Genomic DNA, 14,740 nt, shown 5'->3' with positions numbered 1-14,740 from the left:
TCACCAAAGTATTTCCCATGAAATTATTTATTTATGAAAGCTTTATTGGCAAATCCTTTTTGTTTTTGTCTGTGGGATGTGGGCAACCCTGACAAAGGTCAGAATTGTTGCCCTAATTGCCCTGGATTTGAGTGGCTTGCAAGGCCATTTCAGAGCAGTTAAGAGTCAACCACATTGCTACGTATTTAGAAGGGCAGATTTCCTTCCCTTAATGGCATTAGTGAACTGGATGGGTATAGAAAAAAACCATTGTTCATTGATAGATTTGCTTTCAATTCATGATTGTATTAGTTAAATTTCAATTACACTAGCTTGGAATCCATTTTTTAAAACCATTAGCCTCAGCTACAGGGTTGCTAGTCCAGTTGATGTCCCTCCTGTGCTACCATCAAGTGTTCTGTTTATAATTATCGCTTCAAGAGAGCTTCTTAGTTTTTGAAATGTATGCAGCGTAAACAGGAATCCATTTGAGAGTACTGAAAACAACATCTGACATAAAAGTCCAATATTTCATGATTCTTAATGAAACAATTTAAAATCTTACTGTTAAAAAGAACAATTTGGTTAGCTGCTTTTTCTTTGTCAATACCCATACTGGCCCTGTTTTCTTGAAGAAATAAGCATATTCAATCTGACTTTGCTTTATTAATGTGCTCGTAATTTCTCACTGCAAAATGATTTTGTCTTAAAAAGCTAAAAGAGAGAAACTTTGTGTGTTATATGCCACCAGTTTTTAATATATATGTTATTAAATGCTATCTGGTTACAGCTCTACCAGTGTCCGTACTGTAATTACAACAGTAAGGATGGAAACAGGATTCAGATACATGTCATGTCCCAGCATTCCATGCAGCCGGTCATCTGCTGCCCTCTCTGTCAAGATGTCCTCAGCAACAAGATTCATCTACAGCTGCACCTGACCCATTTGCACAGTGTGGCACCTGACTGTGTGGAGAAGCTACTTATGACTGTAAGCAGTTTAAAGTGTATCTCAGTCGAGGAGCTTTTGGCTCCAGACTTGGAAATTAAAATGCTTCGTTATTTGAAATATAAGCTGCAGAGTTTATTGCCCTTTTCAGAATGTAATGTATTTCTGTGGTGATTTATACTGTGAGATAATTACTGATTTGCTTTTGCATGAACTGCACTACTTCTTAAGCATCATATATCAAGAGGGGTTGACGTGCTGGTCCAGATTTTCCCATTTAAAGCTAAAACAGCGATCGTTGTTGTGCGGTAAAATATATAAATATTCTTGTACGTTAGGAATAAATGTTTTTGCTTTCTACATACTACAAAGCTTTTTAAGTCTATTTTAATGAATTTGAAAAGGAAATTCATTCATAGGAGAAAGCAAGCAAAAGAATAAGATCCATGAAGAGATTGCTGAAGACAAAATTAAAAGTCACCTAAGCAATGAGCAGAATTGTTTAAAGAATAAGAGTGAGAATTGTGAGTACTACTGATTATTTAAAGGGCAGTTGAAGATAACTGTAATGGGCATTAAAAATAGGTAAATAGGCCAATAGAAAAGTAAGTTGTAAACAGTATAATTTAGATGCTTGTAAGGAAACAATATTTTCAAGATAAGAAAGTATTTTAAGGAGAGAGTTTATGTAGAAGTGTGATGAGACAAATGAGGAGAAGTACCATATGATGTGAATGCTTTAAGTGTCATTCGTGCCTCAGTGACACCACTGCTGCCTCTGAATTATGTGGCTTCAAGACCCACTCCAAAGGCCTGACCATACAATCTAAGCTGTGTGAATACTGAGGCCATGGAAATATTTTTAAAAATATTTAAAATGTCTTTTTAGCTCCAAGACTGATGAGATACATCCTAAAGATATCAAGAGGTTAGTGCTTTTAAAGGTTTAATTAACATAGGCATTGTGGGTGGCACAGTGGCACAGTGGTTAGCACTGCTGCCTCACAGCGCCAGAGACCCAGGTTCAATTCCCGCCTCAGGCGACTGACTGTGTGGAGTTTGTACATTCTCCCCGTGTCTGCGTGGGTTTCCTCCGGGTGCTCCGGTTTCCTCCCACAGTCACAAAGATGTGCAGGTCAGGTGAATTGGCCGTGCTAAATTGCCCGTAGTGTTAGGTAAGGGGTAAATATAGGGGCATGGGTGGGTTGCGCTTCGGCGGGGCGGTGTGGACTTGTTGGGCCGAAGGACGTGTTTCCACACTGTAAGTAATCTAATCTAATCTAATCATATGTGATGTTTAGGTAAGGTGAGGCATGAACTAGGGAAGAATACATTAATTGGGCAAAATCATTAGTAATGGTCAGATTTGTTTGTCATCAGAACATTGAATGTATATTATTATTATTCAGATCACAATAATTTAGAAACAACACATTGCATCTATTGGATCCTTTTTAGGAAATAGCCAAATTGTTTGGTAATTATAGTTATATTTATTTTAATTTTCAGAAAATTAAACCTGGGAATTTCCTGGCCACTGTTCCCATAACTTCACCAGTGGAAGCCCTAGAAGTATCTCTGAGGAAATTCCTGGGCTTATTAACCAGTTAATCTACTCTTGATTTACAATTTTTTAAAAATATCACCAATTAAAAAGCTGAAAGAGAGAGAGAACCTCAAACTGAGGTCATTCGCTCTTAGATATTCATGCATCTGTCTATCAATGAAATGAAGGAAGATTTTAAAGTGGCAGACTGAACTCAGTTCTGGGATCCCTGCCTTACCTCTTATGTGTCAGTTTGTTTTGGTGTGAATAGTCAGCCCACTCACAGAAATCATGCCTTTGCCTTCTCCGTCGCAGAGCTGAGAAGTTTAGAACCAAATACCTCAGGAGTTGTTCTCCTTTAGTCTGTGATACATTTGCCAGATGATCTCATTATGAGCAGAGTCAGATGGCTAGATTTTTATTTCTCTACATGTCCTTATAATGAATGTTTGACTGAACTCTCTGCCTCATTTATGAATTAAGTCAGCAGGGGTCTGTTTACACAGATGGAACTAAAGTTTTTGCTTTGATTGCCATCTTTGATGTTATGATAAGCTATTATTTGTTTGATAGTCATGTTTATTTGGGCAAAGTTAAGAGGTGTGAAGTCAAGTGAAATATCTTTTATTAATACCATGAATGGCTTTCACTGACTGACACTTTTACAAGGTTGTAGGAACAGCAATTTCGTAACCACGATTTTTTTCCCCAAGAGTGTGTCAAAGAATTGCCACTTATTATAAGGCTCAATGGTTCTTATACATAGTGGAGTGGACTTGGAGAGTGGGAAAAGCATAGAAGGAACATGGAAATGGACCATGCAGGTAAATATAATGAGGGCTAGAAGATTGAAATCAACCAAAAACCTGGAGAATTAATGTGGGCCTCCTAGTCAGCCAGCTCAGTACTCCATCTGCAACCGCTCCTGAGTTGAAAGGTTACCTTCTTCCTACTCAGGGAATATATATATATAGGGAGGCATTTTTATTCTAAAAGGAAATTGGTCTGCCTGGTTGGGCAGTTTCTAAACTTAATTTTCCTGCCCCCTTGAATAAAGTCCAGTCCACAAAGTCATCTATTTAAACTGCTGATGTAGTGGAAGGTTTTTTTTCACAGATGATGTTAAATCATGTGGCAAGATGGCCAGTATGAAAAAAGGTTTTGTAGTCATTGGGAAAAGCAATGGGTTTTAAGGTGATTAAATGTAAAACAAAGGACACTGGCAGAACAAAAGTATGTGTGTTCAATGGTTGGTTCTCCATTTGCTGAAGCTGCATGGAAAAAAAAATTGGACAATTTGCAATCTTGATATCAGATTTCACCCTGAGATGGGCTTCAGACTGCATATTTGAACACCTTTGTATTTTACTGTGTCTCAGGCAATTGGAGGTGGACAACATTGCTCCTGTTTCATGAACAAATGTAGGAAGTAGTCATAGGTTATATCAACATTCTTGAAATATACAGAAAAATACTTAGAATGGCAGCATTTGGGCTGTAATAGCCGGTGAGTATTTTCTAACAGATGTTGCTTGTGGATAGGGGAAAATTAATGTACCAGTGTTATTTAAAGGATGGCAGGGACAATGCTGTGTTCCAACCAAATATCCAACTGCAGTGAAGTGTTACAATATCTTAGCCTAGGGGAAGGCATTGGAACTATCAAAAAAGATGGAGCAGGTCTGAGTCTTTACCGTGGAAATGACATTGTTTCAGAGAGGAACAAGGAACTTGGGCTTCAACTCAGAAGAAGGATTGGTTCACACAAAATCCAGACTTAGCAACTTAAAGCAGAGACCCATGCTCATGTTGAAGAGACCGCAAAAGGAGTTAGTGAAGAAAAACTAAAGAAGACAAATTGAGATATTTGCAGATGGTCACCACATTAAAACAGATGGGTGCTGGTAACCAGTTTTTAGGTGACGTTACACGAGATGACAAGATAACAATTCCATGGCTGAGTATCTGGGGTGCTCCGGAAATGCACTGGAAGGTGTTGTGAAGATTAGTAGACTAAAGACTAATTTGTGGACTGCAGGTCTGAACTTGCCAAAGAAGCTCAAGAGCAAAGATATAAATAATATTCAGCTGAAGACTTCATGGAAGTCAGTAGCCTGAGGAATACATGCGAACGTTTCTGTCCTGGGCCTGCTGCAGGACTCCACAGTAGCTTGACACAAGTCGAAGGAGCAGCTCCTCATTTACAGCCTTCACAATTGAACATGAAGTCCATCAATTTCAGACCATGAACACTGTTCTCCAATTGATCACGCCACAACTCCCCATTCCACTCACACAGATGCTGTCAGAACTGCTGAGTTTCTCCAATAATTTCTCCTTTTTTTTTTTCATTTTTGACAGCAAATGTTTTGAGAAATTGATTGAGTTGTTTGATAAAGTGATGGAGAGGGATAACAAAGGCAGTGCATTTTGTGGGACTGTAGACTTGCAGAAGGTGTTCAATAAAATGCTTCTTTAATGGTCTCATTAACAACATTGAAACCCATGGAATAAAGGGGCATCGCAACACGGATAAGTAACAAAGTAGAGAAAAGTGATGAACTGCTGTTAGTTAGATTGGAGCGTTTTGTAATGAATTACAGCCAGGTTTCAGGTCACAGTCAACTGCAGTTGGCTTTGCACATGTGCAGATGTACGGTCTGGTCCAACAAATGATAAAGACCAGCATCTATCCTCTTCTTAACCTAAACCCTCTCAAGATTTCCTATGACCTATGGAGTGAGAAACAAAGATGGATAGCAGGCCTTCTAAAAATGTTATAATATATCTATCAGTCAGATCTTGAAGTAACGGAACTTTGTCCTTTGGAGATTATATCAGAAGAGTGTCATCCAGCAAAGCATCTACCACAGAAAATCATGTTAGCTTTCTGTGTATCTGCAAAGTTTTGGACATGAGAGGCAGCACATACAGTGCCTCCTGCTCAGGTTGCAATGACTGTGAGACTGTATTCAATGAAAAATAGCAGATCAAAAATATTTTAGTTATTGGCTTACCTAAAGATACGACCAATAGAAATTCCTTGATCTGCTCCTTCAGTCCCATTGGCAAGATTCCTTCTCACCATGACTTTGGTTTTGTTAAATGAAATACATATAATTGTTTCCAGCACAATGTGTCATCCAAATTTTTGTTTTAAAAGATGCTGTATGTAATACTCTGAGATGATAAAGGAGTCTTATTGTGTGTTTCTTTTAAAGGTGTCTTTTCCAGATGGGATGAACTCCACCAGCATATTGTCCTCAACCGCTTCAGAGAAAATGCAGTGCTTTCTCAATAATACTGCAACTGTAACCACAGAGGAATCAGGTAAATCACTTGGTAAGCTCTGTGAAAGTGGTGGCTGGCTTTGTAAAGAAGCTATCCCCATACAGACAAATTAACAGTTTGGTAATTCCCTGGGGTGGGTGGAGTTCAGAACTAAAAGTCATAGGTTTAGGGTGAGAGGGAAAAGATATAAAAGAGACCTAAGGGGCAACTGTTTCACATAGCGGGTGGTACGTGTGTGGAATGAGCTGCCAGAGGAAGTGGTGGAGGCTGGTACAATGACAACATTTAAAAGGCATCTCGATGGGTATATGTTTAGGAAGGGTTTAGAGGGATTTGGGCTGGGTGCTGGCAGGTGGGACTAGATTGGTTGGGATATCTGCTCGGTATGGACGGTTGGACCGAAGGGTCAGTTTCCATGCTGCATATCCCTATGACTCTATTTGAAGGTTAAACATTACTGGTTCCAGTGTCAAATTCTCTAGAGTTTGTACAATTTCTTTTTGTGTATAAAATTAACATGGTCTTCCTTCATTTCTTAAGACTGGAGAAGTTATTTATTTCCTTACCACTTCTGTTATCGCCCCTCAGGATGGGTCTTTTGAGGCTGTGGTTGTAAAGTTTCTCCTTTTCAAAAAAAATGTATTTGCAAAGCATCACTATGTCTTGGAGAGAGTGCTTGATTTGGATTTGAAATTCATCCGTTAACAGTTGGAGATGACAGCCTGGACTTCGCAATGGCATGTAATAAATGCACAGATGGTGTTCAGGTTGTGAATCTTAAAATGAGAAGTTGTTAAAAAAAACCTCTGACTGAACCAATGGGTTCTTTAATAAGGATCCAGACAGATTTGTAGCAAGGGAATTACTGTAGATAATTCCAGACGCTTTCGATTTTTTTGTGATCTACGGAGCTCTTGTTAGTATAGGTTTAATGTGAAAATGTACAAGGAAACAAGGGAAGGGGAATTTGACCCCAAAGGCTGAAGAAAGTAAAAACTTGTCAATCATAGAAATGTCATCCCTGTTAAATGGGAATGACAGAATCAGTAAGGAACCAATCTGCCAATGACACCGAATCCCTGTAGTGTGGAAGCAGGGTATTTGTGCCATTGAATTCATACCAATCCCTCCAAAGAGTATCCCACCCAGACCAACCTCCACCCACCCCCTCTCTCTGTAACCCTGCATTTCCCATGGCTAACCCACCTAACCTGCACATCCCTCGACACTATGGTCAATTTAGCATGACCAATCTACATAACCTGCACATCTTTGGACTGTGGGATAAAACCAGTGCTGGAAATGTGTTGCTGGAAAAGCGCAGCAGGTCAGGCAGCATCTAGGGAACAGGAGAATCGATGTTTCGGGCATTAGCCCTTCTTCAGGATAAAATCAGTGCACCTGGAGAAAGCCCAGACAGACACGGGGACAATGTGCACATTCCACACAGACAGTCACCTGAGGTTGGAATTGAACCCTGTTCCCTTGCACTGTGAGGCAGCAGTGCTAACCGCTGAGCCATCATGCGGCTCTCAGTCTTGTTGCTGACAAACCAGCAAGAAATGAGTGGCTGCCTTACCCCGAGGCCTGAGCACCAGAGAAGCAGAAGTTAGAGAGGCTTGTGGTAGGTGAGGGTTTGCACATCGAGAGGTGATGAGGAGCATCTACAGAGGGAGGGGGCAGACAGGCTGCGAAGGAGAGAAGAGAAGCTGTGGGAGTGTCGGGGAGGAGGTTACAGCAGGGAATGTTCTAAACCTGTCAACTTGAAGAACTCAGCAAATAAGGAGCAAGGAAATCTTGAAGTCACTGAAGAAATTAATTCCTTCCAAGTGGCAGTGAAGTCTTCAGCATTGGGCTGCAGAGGTTTAAGTGCCAGAAGTACTCAATGGTGGAAAACTGAAGTAGTGGATTTTGTTGTAATGAATATTGTTAATTGGATGATTTAATACTGAACAATTTTATTTGACTAGATTTTCATTTATGTGTTATCACATCTGTGTTTCACATACAATGAATTATTGGAGTTACAGTGACTGGTAGACTAAAATCTCAAACAGTAATGACTTGCATTTCTGTAGTTTGTTTATGACTTCTCTATACTTTGCAATCAATGAAATATTTTGCAGGTGTAGTCACTGTTGTAATGCAGAAAGTATAATGAGGCAAATAATCAATTAATTTATGGGCACTTAAGACAAGACGGCATAATCTGTAAAGTAAAACTAGATAATGTACACAACATTCATATCCAATCTCATCCATGGATTTCACAAACTCTTCTTTTTACAATAGTTTCTTAGAGTTGAACAGAGTTTTTAATTAGCATCTGTATTCAAAAGGTTGAATTTTCTTTACCTGTGGAGCTATAAATCAAATGGTTGCGGTCACCTCCTGCGGCAATTTGGAAATGTACTTCTCAGAGTTACTGAATTGCTCTGTCAGGACATAGATTTTGAAATGTACTAGGATGTATCAGCATGTACACAAGTTGAGGAAGCTTGGGGAAGAGGAGGAAGAGATTGATTCATATAAATCAAAAATATTCATGATACATTCATGTTCATATTATGAAGTCAAATTCTGAGTAACCAATTGGATGTGAAAATTTGGGACATCTTAGATGTAATGTGCAGTATTTTCTATTTCACTTTAGCTGTTGGCTGCAAGTGACAATGCCATAGGTTCAAATCATAATTCAAGACTTGATTATCATCATCTAAACTTATGTACCATACATGAGTTTGGAATTTTGGTTCAGATTTTAAATTGAGGCCTTTGAACATTGATAATTTGTGGCAAGACATGAATTTCCCAAGTTTCCACCTTGTTAGCACTGACCTTCAAATGCTTCTCATGATAGAAGGAACTAGGACTTTTGATTACCCACTGTTCCCTCAAGAGTTATGGGAAATGTTTGGGAACATTTTCAAACCACTCCAGTAACCCACCCTATATTGGCCACAACAAATCATGCTCTGTTCTCGACCTGCCAAAGGCTTGAAGGTACAAGTGGGAGAATCCAGAATCTTGGAAAGTTTTCCTCAGAGTGGTATTTCTGACTCATTCTCTCAGATCGATCTTAAAATGTGTCCATGGCTTAAGATGGATTAAAAGTGACAGAAACAAACTTATGGTAAGAAGCATTTAGAGTAACATGTTAACAGAATAAAACGATATTTCATTCTTGATGCTTTACCCAGAGAAAACCAGAGAGGGTTTATTTTTATGGCTGTTGCAACTGTTTCCATATGAAAGAGCGAACGCTAGAGATATGACAGCCTTCTCTAGATTTCAATTTGCGAATTTCACAGCAATTTGAATTGTATCCTTTTTGTTCCTTTCATCTTATATCAGTTTTTGTTAAATAGGTGAATATTCGTCAGAGGGAAAAGTTTATACAGTCTCAGACAACCCAAAGTCCGGAATTGAGTCAAAAAATGAGGAGCAGAAGACGTCAAAAGATCCTTCAGAAACTGGAGATTGGAAAAAGGATGGAAGTCAGCATTTGAAGGGTTCAGACTCTCTGCAAGATCAACTAAACGAACTTCAGAAAAGGCAACAACTGCCTGTGTCTGATAGACATGTATACAAGTATCGCTGTAGTCAATGTAGTCTGGCTTTCAAAACCATGCAGAAACTTCAGATTCATTCACAGTATCACGCTATCCGGGCTGCCACAATGTGTAGTCTTTGCCAACGCAGCTTCCGCACATTTCTGGCTTTAAAGAGACACTTAGAAACTAGTCACCCTGAGCTAAGTGAAGTTGAGATACAACAAATTTGTGGAAGTTATCATATAAATGGGGAGTTCTGGTCTGATAGTGAAGTTATCAATCAAGATGATAATATCCTGGTACAGGAAATCGAGAAGGAAGAGGAAATTGATCAGGATGGGAAAGTCAGTCCAACTGGAAGTGACAGCAGTTCTATTTTAGATGATTTAAGTTCAGAACCAAAACGAACACTGCCTTTCCGGAAAGGTCCAAATTTTACCATGGAAAAGTTTTTGGATCCCTCCCGACCGTATAAATGCACGGTGTGTAAAGAATCTTTCACCCAGAAGAACATTCTCTTGGTTCACTATAATTCAGTATCACACTTGCACAAGCTGAAGAAAGTCCTACAAGAGGCATCAAGTCCAATTCCACAAGAAACTAACAGCAGCATAGATAACAAACCCTACAAGTGCAACACATGTAATGTTGCCTATAGCCAGAGCTCAACATTGGAAATTCACATGAGATCTGTGCTCCATCAGACAAAAGCAAGGGCAGCCAAACTGGAAGCAGGGAATTGTGGAACTGCAAGTGGGAGTAATAGTGTGGGCAGTGGTGGTAATCTTCTGGTTACTGGTCAATTGACGACAGATTCTCCTGGGATTGCCTCGATTAGTAATAAAGACGTTAATACAGATATCAAAGAAGCAAACAAAAAACAATTTACAGAATCAATTTCTCCTCATTCTGTCCAGCATCAACCACAGTCACCAGCGCCAGCTCATGCTCAAGCCCAGGCTCAAGCCCAGGCCCAGGCCCAGGCCCAGGCCCAGGCCCAGGCCCAGGCCCAGGCCCAGGCCCAAGCTCAAGCTCAAGCCCAGGTTCAGGCCCAAGCCCAAGTCCAGGCTCAAATGCATCTTCAACATGAACTGCAGCAACAAGCTGCTTTCTTCCAGCCTCAGTTTCTGAATCCAGCATTATTACCACATTTCCCTATGACAGCTGAAGCTTTGCTGCAGTTACAACAACCACAGTTTCTCTTTCCTTTTTATCTGCCAAGTACTGAATTTAATCTGAGCACAGAGCTTGGTCTGCCTGGTTCGGGAACCTTTGGAATGTCTGCAATGACAGGATCTCTGCTGGAAGATCTAAAGCAGCAAGTACAAGGGCAACAGTTACTGCAAATTCAGCAGCAATACGGGCAGCAGCATCAAGGTTTACAGCCTCAGCAACAGACGCAAAAGCAACAGCAGCAAACCCTTAAACCATCAAAGCCGGAGCCAAATATTCTCAATTCTGTCGAGTCCCAAATGTTAAAAGACACTTATTCCCAGAAAGAAACTGAGGAATTAATGGAGATAGCTGAAAGTAAGATGCAACATGAGATTTTAAATGAATCTGAAGCTTTAAAGGAAAATAAAGAGATAAAAAAACAGAAATCAGTAGAAACTGTGCTTCCACCTCCTCGTATTCCATCTGGTGCAAGAGGAAATGCAGCAAAAGCTTTATTAGAAAACTTTGGCTTTGAGTTGGTTATTCAGTTCAATGAAAACAAGCAGAAAGTTCAGAAGAGAAGCAAGAATGGTGAAAATGAGAAAACTGATAAGTTAGAATGTGAAGCATGTGGCAAGCTGTTTTCGAACATCCTGATTCTGAAGAGTCACCAAGAGCATATTCACTACCAGTTTTTCCCATTTGGAGAGCTGGAGATATTTGCATGCCATTATAGGGAAGCGTATGACAAATTGTATCCTGTAACACCACCTTCACCAGAGTCACCCGCACCTACACCACTGCCACCTCCCCCACCACCACCACCACCTCCCCCTCCTCCACCGCCACCACCTCCTCCTTCCTCCACAGGGAATGGCAAAGTCCAAGGATCTACCCCATCGCCATTACCGCCTCCGCCACCGCCTCCGCCGCCTCCACCTCCCCCACCTCCCCCACCTCCCCCTTCTTCACAACCCCAAGTTCAGATGCCAGTGTCCTTGGATCTGCCTCTCTTCCCTCCAGTTATGATGCAGCATTCTTCCTTGCCCCCCCAGCTCACTTTGCAACTTCCAACCATGGAATCTTTATCTGCAGACCTCACCCAGCTCTGTCAACAGCAGTTAGGCTTGGATCCCAATTTCCTCAAGCACCACCAATTCAAGCGTCCACGTACACGAATCACAGATGATCAATTAAAGGTCTTACGAACTTATTTTGACATCAATAACTCACCAACCGAAGAACAGATTCAAGAAATGTCAGAGAAGTCGGGACTTCCACAGAAAGTTATCAAGCATTGGTTTCGTAATACCCTGTTTAAAGAGAGGCAAAGAAATAAGGACTCGCCATACAATTTCAATAACCCACCGATTACCACGTTGGAAGAACCCAGAAATGACACTTATCTGAATACTGGAGAATATTACAGGACAGATGGTACAGTGAATAAACGGTCATCTAGAACACGATTCACCGACTACCAGTTGAGGGTTCTGCAGGACTTTTTTGACACTAATGCTTATCCAAAAGATGATGAAATAGAACAACTATCCACCGTTCTGAACCTACCCACTCGAGTCATCGTTGTGTGGTTCCAGAATGCCCGTCAAAAAGCACGAAAGACCTTTGAGAACCAAGCAGACGCTAAAGACAGTGAAAGAAGGGAACTAACCAATGAGCGTTACATACGAACTAGTAATTTACAATATCAGTGCAAAAAATGCAACGTTGTATTTCCACGGATTTTTGATTTAATTACACATCAAAAGAAACAGTGTTACAAAGATGAAGATGATGATGGTCAGGATGATAGCCAAACAGAAGATTCAATGGATGCTACAGACCAAATGATGTCAAATCATCCTGACAGTTCTGGTCTAATGGACTCATCAAAGCCTTCATTGGGAACAATGATGGGGTCAGGTTCTAGCTCTGGTTCTAGTACTCCTCTGATGCCTTCACCCAAACTGGAAATGGACAAATGTTCCCCTAAGTCTAACCTACCAGGAGAGAAACCAAAGCAAATTGAGGCTGTTCAACCCTCTCAAGTGACCAAGCTAACATCTTCACCTCCATCAGAGCCACAGGCGACAACACCTCAGTCCCAACAACAAAAGCAATCCCAAACACAAATAATGCGGCCTCATTCACAGCCTCAAAGTACACCAACAGTTTCATCCGGCCCTCCGTCTGTAGCAGTCACCTCTTTACAGAACAGTCTACCTCCTCAAATATTACAGTACCAGTGTGACCAGTGTAAATATGCCTTTCCAACCTTGGAACTTTGGCAAGAGCACCAGCACATTCATTTCTTGGCAGCACAGAATCAATTCCTCCATTCGCAAATCTTGGATAGATCGTTAGATATGCCCTATATGATTTTTGACCCGAACAATCCTCTTATAGCAGGACAGTTGCTTCCTGGGCCTCTTGCACAGATGTCTTCACAGACAAGCTCATCAGTTCCAACTCCTTCCAATACCGCTTCTGGAACAGTGAAGCGCAAGTTGGAAGAGAAGGAGGAGAACAACCAAAACGATAAAGAAGGCACAAATAGTGGGGACGAACCACATCGTGATAAACGGCTCAGAACCACAATAACTCCAGAGCAACTGGAGATATTATATGAAAAGTACCTGTTGGATTCTAATCCTACTCGCAAGATGTTAGATCATATTTCAAATGAGGTAGGCCTGAAGAAACGCGTGGTTCAGGTCTGGTTTCAGAACACTCGAGCTCGTGAAAGGAAAGGGCAGTTTCGTGCCCTCGGTCCAAGTCAATCTCACAGAAGATGCCCTTTCTGTCGAGCACTCTTCAAAGCTAAGACAGCACTTGAAACGCACATTCGTTCCCGACATTGGCATGAAGCTAAACAAGCAGGTTACAGCCTCCCACCAAGCCCAATTATGCCACAAGATGACGATGGTGAGAGCCCAAATAAAGATAATTATTTTGAGTTTCCAACGTTGCTCTTTTCCAAGATCGACGCATTAAGCGAAAATGAAGCACCATCTTCTGTTTCAACACCAGTTAGTAAAACAGCAGACATGTCACCAAAACATCTCCTCAGCCCATCATTGTTCAAATCAGAATGCAACGAAGACACAGAAAGTCCAAATGTAAACCCAGGTGTTGTCAGTTTTGATCAGAGTAAGACAGATTATGATGATACATCATCTATTAACACAGCCATAAGTGATGGAAGTACAGGAGATGAAGGAAACAATGAAACTGAAAACATTTTAGTTAGCACTTCAGAGAGTAAAGTTACTGAGTCTTCAGATGATTTAAAAACATCAATAGCTGGTGATCAATTGTCAGTAATGGCTACAACAACCTCAGTTGATTATTATGATGAAAGACTTTCTATCAGCTTACCGAGCCCTTCTCTCAGCTTCATTTCAAGGGATAATGATGTAGATGATAGTGTTGACCGAAGTGAGACATCAAGTCTCGCTGATCCCTGTTCTCCAAGTCCATTTGGGAGCCACAGCAGTCTTAAATCGTCATCGCGATCCAGTGAACGGCCTGGTCAGAAACGCTTCAGAACACAAATGAGTAATCTTCAACTAAAAGTCCTCAAGTCATGCTTCTCTGACTACCGTACACCAACGATGCAAGAATGTGAGCTTCTTGGCAATGAAATTAATTTACCCAAAAGAGTTGTCCAGGTGTGGTTTCAGAATGCCCGAGCAAAAGACAAAAAGTTGAAGTTAAACATGGCAAAATCATTCATGATGAACCAAACTGGAACTGACGGACAAAGAACAGAATGTTCTTTGTGTGGTGTTATGTACACTGCCCGTTTGTCTATCAGAGATCACATTTTCTCACAGCAACATATCAACAAAGTGAAAGAAACGGTAGGATGCCAGCTTGATAAGGAGAAGGATTACCTTGCTCCTACGACTGTCCGACAGTTGATGGCTCAACAAGAGTTGGATCGTTTGAAGAAGGCTACAGATGCTTTGGGCATAACATCACAGCAACAGGTTCTGCATCAGCAAAGCATAATGGAAAATAATGCGTTGCATGGTCTCAATGCTTCAACATCCTATTCAGGCCTCTCGGGGCTTGCTCCAGTCATTCTTCCTGGAGTTAATGGTCCTGCTTCACTGCCAAGTTTTCCGCAAAACACAACAGGTAAGTTGCACAGTCATGTTTATTTCTTTCAAAGTTTATAAAACAATTGAGCCTTAAAAAGTGCTTGCCAAACATCTGTCAACATTCAAGTTTTCCACATCATGAGTTCCAATTTAGGATTGA

At 40.8% G+C, this 14,740-nt stretch overlaps 1 protein-coding gene across 5 annotated transcripts in view; it reads left to right on the top strand.

Moving 5' to 3' along the window:
* zfhx4 (zinc finger homeobox 4) overlaps positions 1–14,740 on the top strand; it is a 306,583-nt gene that overhangs the window by 263,882 nt on the left and 27,961 nt on the right. For all 5 annotated transcript variants that reach the window (XM_043689133.1, XM_043689135.1, XM_043689131.1 and 2 more), the window contains exons 7-9: positions 770–970; positions 5,696–5,804; positions 9,134–14,617. In XM_043689133.1, coding sequence (XP_043545068.1) covers positions 770–970; positions 5,696–5,804; positions 9,134–14,617 — 5,794 coding nt within the window. The remainder of the gene's footprint in view (positions 1–769; positions 971–5,695; positions 5,805–9,133; positions 14,618–14,740) is intronic.

Source organism: Chiloscyllium plagiosum, chromosome 4 (genome assembly GCF_004010195.1).
Source record: "Chiloscyllium plagiosum isolate BGI_BamShark_2017 chromosome 4, ASM401019v2, whole genome shotgun sequence".
Classification (NCBI taxonomy): domain Eukaryota; kingdom Metazoa; phylum Chordata; class Chondrichthyes; order Orectolobiformes; family Hemiscylliidae; genus Chiloscyllium; species Chiloscyllium plagiosum.
Note: the sequence above shows the minus strand (reverse complement) of the source record. Positions and strands in the feature narration are given on the sequence as shown.